This window comes from Rhincodon typus, unplaced genomic scaffold (assembly GCF_021869965.1).
Source record: "Rhincodon typus isolate 14 unplaced genomic scaffold, sRhiTyp1.1 hic_rhity00008346, whole genome shotgun sequence".
In the NCBI taxonomy this organism is placed as follows: domain Eukaryota; kingdom Metazoa; phylum Chordata; class Chondrichthyes; order Orectolobiformes; family Rhincodontidae; genus Rhincodon; species Rhincodon typus.
This window is the reverse complement of record NW_025973984.1, coordinates 1-8,747: the sequence shown is the minus strand read 5'-3', so window position 1 is coordinate 8,747 and position 8,747 is coordinate 1. Positions and strand designations below refer to the sequence as shown.

Genomic DNA, 8,747 nt, shown 5'->3' with positions numbered 1-8,747 from the left:
GTTCTGAGGAAGGATCACTGGACCCGAAACGTTAACTCTGTTTTCTCCTTCACAGATGCTGCCAGACCTTGTAAAATAAAATGGGTCTAGGGTACACAAATCATTAGAAATAACAATATCATTTAATAAAGATAAAAAACAAAAGGCAAATCAAACTACAGGGATAGCATTGAAAAGTAGATATGTTATATAGAGCTATGGTTGAACGATACTTAAAATTCGTGTGCACAGTTCTGGTTTTCATATGATGGAATGGTAAAGGCACTGAAGGAGGCAAAAAAAAATCACCAGGGTGATTCTAAGAGACATTCATTTCTACATGGCTGAATAGACAAGAGGGATGAAACAATACAGGTCTAAAAATATGAAGGAGTTTAATAAGACAGAAAGAAAACAGGGAGTGAAGAGTGTGTGATTTAATATGTAGGGATAATAAACATAAGATAATTTCTTCTTCGTTTATCGCTGAGCACTTTGCATGTAGATGAAATTCAAGGGGAAGTTAAAAGTAACTTGTCTGGAGTATAAATGCGGGTATGGAGTAATTGGGAGGAATAGTTTATTTCTGTGGTGTAAGTGATATGTCGCTACTTACATTTTCATTCCTTCCAGTGCTCAATCACTAGTTACATGGCATACAGTTTTCATTTCACAAAGACAGAACCAAAGCAACAATATAGTCTTTGCATGCTCCTACCTGTTTCTTGGTCTGTCATGTGATGGTGGGCTGTAAAATGCTTCAACTGCAGCAAGAAGCCTCTCATTAGGTGGCATTGGAGGTGGAAGGCGCATGTCTTTAGGTTCCAGAGCCTTGTAGTCATGGTCTTCCAGCTGTTTCAAAGTAAGGATGAGTAATCATAAACAGTTGGTTTACGGGGTGTATTTAGCAGGTTGCTTAGTAGTCTGGTATGTCTTTTTCTTAAAAAGTGGGGAGAAAAGTATCTGACAATAGATCTTGCTACTAGTTCTAATGAAGCCATTTGAATCCAGCTTTTTAAAAAATAACTTATAGATGTAGCATTCTGAATGGTTGGCACTTTACACTACAGGTATTGATGACAAAAGTCATTGATAGTTCAGCATCACATAGATATTATCTCCATATCAATGTCTATAACTTCAGCACCTGTACCACAATCTAACTAATCTAGGCAAGTTCAAATCCCACTCCTGGGAATTAAGCACATAATTCAGAGGTACTATCGTTTGATGAGTCAGTAAACCAAGATTCCATTTGACCTCTCAGGTGGTGAATGTGAAGGATTCTGTACAACTAAAAGAGAGGCAGTTCTTGTCTTCAGCCCTCCCACAAACTGAGTTCAATTGCTGCTGATTTGAGCTCCCTCATAAACCACTATCTTTGGTTGAACAAAGGTGTTGATGAAACAGATGTAAAGTTCTATGCAAGAGAAGGCTAAGGAAGACTTTTCTTTTAAAATGTAGTGACTAGTAATGATCTGAAACTCTCACCATCAAGGGTGATGGAAAACGGCTAACGATTTCTGAAGGAAATTGGATGTGTGCTTGAGGGAGATAAACCTGTAGGGCTACAGGGAAACAGCAGGGGAAAGAGACTGACTGGACTGTTCTACAGAGAACCATTGAAGACTTGATGGGCTGAATGGACTCCCATGCCGGAATAACTCTACAAAGGAACAGATTGTAACATTATCACCCAGGGTTGAGCTCCAACTTCATATCACCTCTATTGCTCAAGTTGTCTCCTTCCAGCTCTGTAAAAGATCAGCTATTTTCACCTGTCTCAGCTTATCAAACCACTGATACAGGTATCTATGCTTTCATAACCTCCAAAATCAGCAATTCCATAGCGTTCCAAATGGCTTCCCTCCCCGCAACATCCACTCTTGCTTAAACTTGAACTCATCTAAACCTTTGCTGCCTTATATTCTATTCCACACACATATCAATGCTGTTCTTTATCAATCTACATTGGTTCCCAGGCAACCAACACCTCTAATTTAGCATTACAAATCATTTTATGGCCTCACCCTCCCATTTCTATAACCTTTAAAAATATCCAAAGACTCTGCATCCCTCTAAATCTGGCCACCTACGCATCCCACACTCTTTGCTGGAGAATTGGTGGTCACTTGTTGAACCACAGATCCTAAACTCTGGAATTTCTTCGCCAAACATATGAGTTTATCATAATCTGCTGCTTTAAGACCCAACATTTAGTTACATATACCTTGATGGTTGCGTGTCAGCTTTTGATTAGGAGCCTATGAAGCAGCTTTGGTGCCTCCCCACGTTAAAGAATGCCACATGGAATGCAAGTTATTGCTGATATATGCAGAATGAGCAATATCTGGACTTACCTTCACCAGTGGTGCCATTAATCCTGCTGGGAGATCGAAATATGGCACATTGGGTACCAGGCTAGGATCATCCGGGCTGATCTGTGGTGGAGGGGGCCCTTGCCGTCTGATATGGGGAGGCTGTCCATTAAAACCTGGAGGGGGACCAGCAAAATCTGGGTGCTGGGGCCCACCCCATGGAGGGGGTTCTCCCATTCCTGGCGGAGGCATTCGGTGTGGAGGATGATGAGGAGGGCCCATATCTGGAATATTAACATTGTAGAGGCATTTCAGCCAAAGTTCTATACCTGGTTCTGTCTTTTTACTGTATTACTATACCAGGCTTGTGGATAACCTAATAACATTACACCTGACCCAGACATGTCAAATTATAAAGGCATTTAAGACAACTTTTATCAGAAAATAAATAAACTATAGTTTATGAAGGAACATTAATGTGAATCTTGCATCTAGCTACAAACTGAAATTACAAATAATTTATTTGACAGATATGTGACAGATTCATACAGAATCACAATTTTGCTCAACAATGACAAAATATAACCAGCTTTGATTCTGAATTGTACATGCATTTCACAAGACAACTATGAATAAAAAAGGCTATTCTGCACATCTAAACCAAGGTTATGTTTTCCCAAAAGCCGCATCTAACAGAATTCACCTGACTTTCCTATCTGCCTTCCTTCAGTTATAATTATAATGCAAAGAATCTAGTCAAAGATAGCATCACTGTTATTCCAAAAGAGCTGCACTTTACAGACTTAGCGCAGAAAAACTGCTCCAGGGTCGGTAAGTCAGGGCCAGAAAAAACTAGAGTGTAACTATCAGTCAAGGCAAGGCTCTGAACTAGAATCTCGCCCACTGCTGCTGTATCAGTGATGAAGTATTGATTTTGGCTCACTGGTAACATTCCTGCTTCTCAATCAGGATTGTATATTCAAGTCCCACCCCAGAATCTTGTGCATAAAACCTAGGCTGACATTACAACACAGTTGAGGAAGTTCTTGCACTATTGGAGGTCATATTGATGCAGCATTAACCAGGGGGTCAATTTGTCCTCAATGCTTTGGGGCACGGAGACTGTAAGACTGGAAGTCTTTCTTTCTCTTCAACAATTGGAAGAAACCTCTATGGAAGTTAAGTGTTTGAAATCAGCTGGTAGTCACAATAATGCAAAGTTTAAAAACTCGCAAGAAAGAACTTAACCTCATGGTGCTATCATTGCACGGGTTAACATAGAACATAGAACAGTACAACACAGCACAGGCCCTTCAGCCCATGACGTTGCGCCGACCTATTATCCTACTAAGATTAAACTACCCTGCATACCCTACATTATACTATCATCCACGTGCCTATCCAGGAGTCGCCTGAATGTCCCTAATGTATCTGACTCCACTGCCACGGCCGGCAGCGCATTCCACATGCCCACCATTCTCTGTGTAAAGAACTTACCTCTGACATCTCCCCTATACCTTCCTCCAATCACCTTAAAATTATGCCCCCTCGTAATAGTCATTTCCGCCCTGGGAAAAAGTCTCTGGCTATCCACTCTATCTATGCCTCTCATCACCTTGTACACCTGTAGCAAGTTACCACTCATCCTTCTTCGCTCCAATGAGAAAAGCCCGAGCTCCCTCGACCTTTCCTCATAAGACCTGCCCTCCATCCAGGCAGTATCCTGGTAAATCTCCTCTGCACCCTCTCCAAAGCTTCCACATCCTTCATATAATGAGGCAACCAGAACGGAACACAATATTCCAAGTGTGCTCTAACCAGGGTTTTATAGAACGCAGCATAACCTCGTGGCTCTTAAACTCAATTCCCCTGCCAATGAAAGCTAACACACCATATGCCTTCCTAACAACCTTATTAACTTTGGGTAACAACTTTGGGGGATCTATGGATGTGGACTCCAAGATCTCTCTGTTCCTCCACACTGCCAAGAGTCCTGCCATTAATCCTGCCATTAACCCTGTAATCTGCATTCAAATTCAACCTTCCAAAATGAATCACTTCACACTTTTCCAGGTTGAATTCCACCTGCCACTTCTTTGCCCAGCTCTGCATTCTGTCAATGTCCCGTTGCAACCTACAACAGCCCTCCACGCTGTCCACAACTCCACCAACCTGTGTGTCATCGGCAAACTTACTAACCCACCCTTCCACTTCCTCATCCACGTCATTTATAAAGATCACAAAGAGCAGAGGTCCCAGAACAGATCCCTGTGGAACACCACTGGTCACTGAGCTCCAAGCTGAATACTTTCCATCTACTACCACCCTCTGTCTTCTATCGGATAGCCAATTCTGTATCCAGACAGCCAAATTTCCCTGAATCCTATGCCTCCTTACTTTTTGAATGAGCCTACCATGGGGAATCTTATCAAATGCCTTGCTAAAATCCATATACACCACATCTGCTGCTCGACCTTCAATGTGTTTTGTCACATCCCCAAAGAATTCAATAAGGCTAGTGAGGTATGATCTGTCTCTCACAAAACCGTGCTGACTATTTCTAATCAAACTATTCTTTTCTAAGTAATCATAAATACTATCTCTCAGAATCCTCTCCAATAATTTGCCCACTACAGAACTAAGACTGACTGGTCTATAATTCCCAGGATTATCCCTATTCCCTTTCTTGAACAATGGAATAACATTTGCCACCCTCCAATCATCTGGTACTACTCCAGTGGACAGTGAGGTCACAAAGATCATCGCCAAAGTAATCTCTTCCCTCGCTTCCTGTAGTAACCTTGGGTATATCCCATCTGGCCCAGGGGACTTATCTATCCTCATTTTTTTCAAAATTTCTAGCACATCCTCCTTCCTAACATCAACCTGTTCAAGCAGATCAGCCTGTTTCACGCTGTCCTCACAAATGTCAAGGTCCCTCTCACTGGTGAATACTGAAGCAAAGTATTCATTTTTTGGGTATCATTTACCTGGTGGAAAGTCTCCTTGTTGATAGTCAAAATGGTGCGGAGGATATGGAGGACGATCGAAGTGGTGTCGAGGAGGGAAGTCATCCTGCATGAACCGCGGAGGAATGCGGTTAAAGTTGTGGGGGTGTGGAGGCTGGTTGAATGGTGGGTGCTGCTGGTGGGGTGGGAATGGGGGCTGCTGGCGGAAGTGTGGAGGTCGCTGCATTCTGAACGGTGGGTCCCGCTGCCCTCCCCAGGGTGGCTCATGCTGGTTGTTCCATGGGGGTTCAAACTGATTATTCCATGATGGCTCATGCTGATTGTTCCAAGGAGCATCCCGTTGGTTGTTCCAATTTTGTTCCCGCTGGTCATTCCACATGCCTTCATGATTGTTATTCCAGGGCTGGCAATGAGGTGGTCCTTGATGTGGAGCATTAAACCCTTGGTCAAACTAGCAGTGGTAAAAAGAGAAAGACATGCTCAGACTCCAAGACAATTATTTAAATTACACTGAATTGACAGCACAGAACCATTTATTCATCAAATGTTACAACAGCACGGTTTAAGCTGCAGTTATCAACACCAATTGACTTGTCTTTTTAAACAGTTGGAGTACATGACACCTTGGTAATGGTGAGATCCAAGTCAAACAAACTGATTCATAAAGAAGTCTTTCTCAATTTTACCTAATTCATCCAAACAGATGGGTTTGGGTTGAATAGCTAATTTATATCTTGCTCAACTTGACTAAGAGATGTCTGACTGGCCTAGCTAGTGAATTGATGCATCACCAGCGACAAAGAGAACCTCCAACTCACTGAACAATGTACTAACCTTGCAATCACTATTAATAGGCAATAATTAAAAATACTAAATAAAAAACAAAAGAACTGCGGATGCTGTAAATCACAAACAAAAATAGAGATTACTGGAAAAGATCAGCAGGTCTGGCAACATTTGTGAACAGAAATCAGAGTTAATGTTTTGGGTCCACTGACCCTTCCTCAGAACTGATTTCTCTTCACAATGTTGCCAGAATGGCTGAGCTTTTCCAGCAATCTCTATTTTTGTTTGTAATTAAAATATTTCTCCTTTCAAGTACAGTTAGTTGTTGAAACTTTTTTTTTTTACACACACATTATAAGAGAAATATACTGCCAAGCCTGATCCTGTCCTCACTAGACCTCTACTAACTTGGTCTTCTGTTATTGCAACAGTCATTAAAATGACAGTGGTCACTTTTATATAACCAAGTAATGCCGTAAAAACACAAGCAAACACTCAACTGCTGCTTTAAGAAAATGCAAAATAGTGACAAAGGACAATTGTAGACTAGCGCCACTTACAGAAATACACAGGTATTTGTTGCAGGAAGTGTGTCAACAGCAAGATTATTTTAAAAGTGATCATTCCTAAATTAGAAATCCTGAGCAGTATGTACACAAAGGTTTGACATGTTATTTAACTGCAACCAGGCCATGTGTTTAATTGCAATCAGGCCACGTGTTTCATAAGGTTACTCACATCACACACATGTAAAGAGATGCCAACAGAGAAACCTATTCATGGGAAAGCATTCTTGAACAGCAGCACTGCCTCGGTTGAAAGGCACAGGAGACTTTAATGGCAAGACTGTGTGTCCTTTTTCAGGGCACTGGTTGAGAAAGGTAGTATCATTTACAGATTCCCTGTCAGCCTTTAAACGCACTTAAAGTTAGAGTGAAAGCAGGCAAATAAATCCATGTTGTATTAAGTCCCCAGTCTCAGTTAGATTTCAATGGATTCAGGGCAACATGGAGAAGCGGAAGAAAATCTACTGGGGTTCCTAAGATGGGAGGAAGGGCTGAAAGTCAAATAAGAACAAAATGAGGAGAAAATATAAATCTTGTATCTATAGATCAAAATTGTGGACATAATGTGTATAAATTTAAATATACATACCAAATCTATATAAATGAAAATGTATCTTACCTATATAAGCAAATGATTTTATCAAACATGTGTAACATGTTCACTTAAATATTCTGCATTCAGCATCCTGGATCTCATTGGCTTAGAAGCATTGATCTTGTAAAGCTGCAACATATCACTTGCCTTCCATCCTTAAATGTGTCATAATTTATTGCGTGGTTACTTTAATTAATTAATATTCTTTGAACATTTTACTTAGGATCCTTTGTTCCACCACTTACTGTAGTCACCTTTACCACGTAAAATATTTTAAACTTTATGTTTCTCTAATTTCCAGTTATTTACACACTCCCCAAGAGCAGTTATTCACCAGCCAATCAACCTTTCCTATGATATCATTATTGACAGTTGCTTTCACAGTAAGCCTGTCTGTCTCAGGATTCTCCTGTCACCCGCTCCTTGAGGTGATGCTGACCGTGTCAGGGTACTCCTCTTGCTCACTCGGTCCTTTGTGATGCTGACTGCCTCTTAGGCGGTTCTCTTGCACACTGCTCTGGGCAATGCAGACTGCAGTTTTGGGACAAGCAGTTTACTTGATGTATTCCTCTACTGATACTGTAATTATTTGTCCTTATTCTATTGTTCCTAAATAGGAGTTTGTTGATGCAGCTCCCTCATTCCTGACATTTGCTTGTATCCTCAATGGCCGCATTTTACTCCACACACCTGGAAGAATTCCCCAAACCAGTACCTGTTGCTGTTGGCCCCAGAGTGGCATGGCAGGACGTTCGAACCATGGTGGCTTAGAAGAGGAGTGCTCATGCTGCCCAGGTCCTCGTTGTCCTGCTGGACTGGGTTCTTGCCCTCCACTTGGCACATTTTCAGGGAGGGAATGTGGCGGCTTGGCCTCATCTATAACACAGTTAGAAGATGTTAAAAAGTAGTTCCCTCTCAACAGCACTCTACAAAAACTTCAGACATGTCACAAGCAGTAAACACAAGAGTTACTGTTAATTGGCTGGCTTTCCAAAAAGAGTCACGGCAACCAACTGTCTGTGGGGTGGGGGTGTATGGGGTGGGTGTGGAGGAAATGGCCTCTCAAGCTGCATCTTCGACAGTGAAAGACCAACAATGACCAGACACAGTGACCTTGCTATGTAGGACTCCATCACAGAGTTCAGGAATTTCTCAAGAACTTTTAAGTTGAATAACCAACTGTACCAGCCTGATCCACTTTCACATTAAGAGTTTAGAAAGTATAATGTGAGGCTGCCAATTTGCACAGTGTTTCTGCTAAAGTTTTTAACTATCAATAAAAGGAAAACAGAGTATCTTGCCCTCACTCTAATTGTGTTGCAAATAATCTAACTTTGCTCTGATTATTCTTTACCCAGACGAGATGCACAACAGCAGCTCCATATCTGAATTCCAAACACAGGCATTCAGACAGAAGGACCCCTCTTGGGCCTATACTTATCCTGAAAAGTCAAGCCTCATCGGATTAAAGGTCAACAGCCTAATCCAGGATTTCTGTAAACATGAGTTTTATGTAAGATAGCGGTAGAAAGAA

At 41.5% G+C, this 8,747-nt stretch overlaps 1 protein-coding gene across 1 annotated transcript; it reads right to left on the bottom strand.

Annotated features, from left to right (window-relative positions):
• Positions 1 to 697: 697 nt before the first annotated feature.
• LOC125482292 (calcium homeostasis endoplasmic reticulum protein-like) lies at positions 698 to 8,089 on the bottom strand (the record flags this gene model as incomplete). Its single annotated transcript, XM_048594346.1, has 4 exons — positions 698 to 831; positions 2,340 to 2,581; positions 5,288 to 5,717; positions 7,929 to 8,089. Coding segments are annotated over 4 exons (967 nt in total), but the record flags the coding sequence as incomplete, so codon positions are not given.
• Between the last annotated feature and the right edge of the window lie 658 nt (positions 8,090 to 8,747).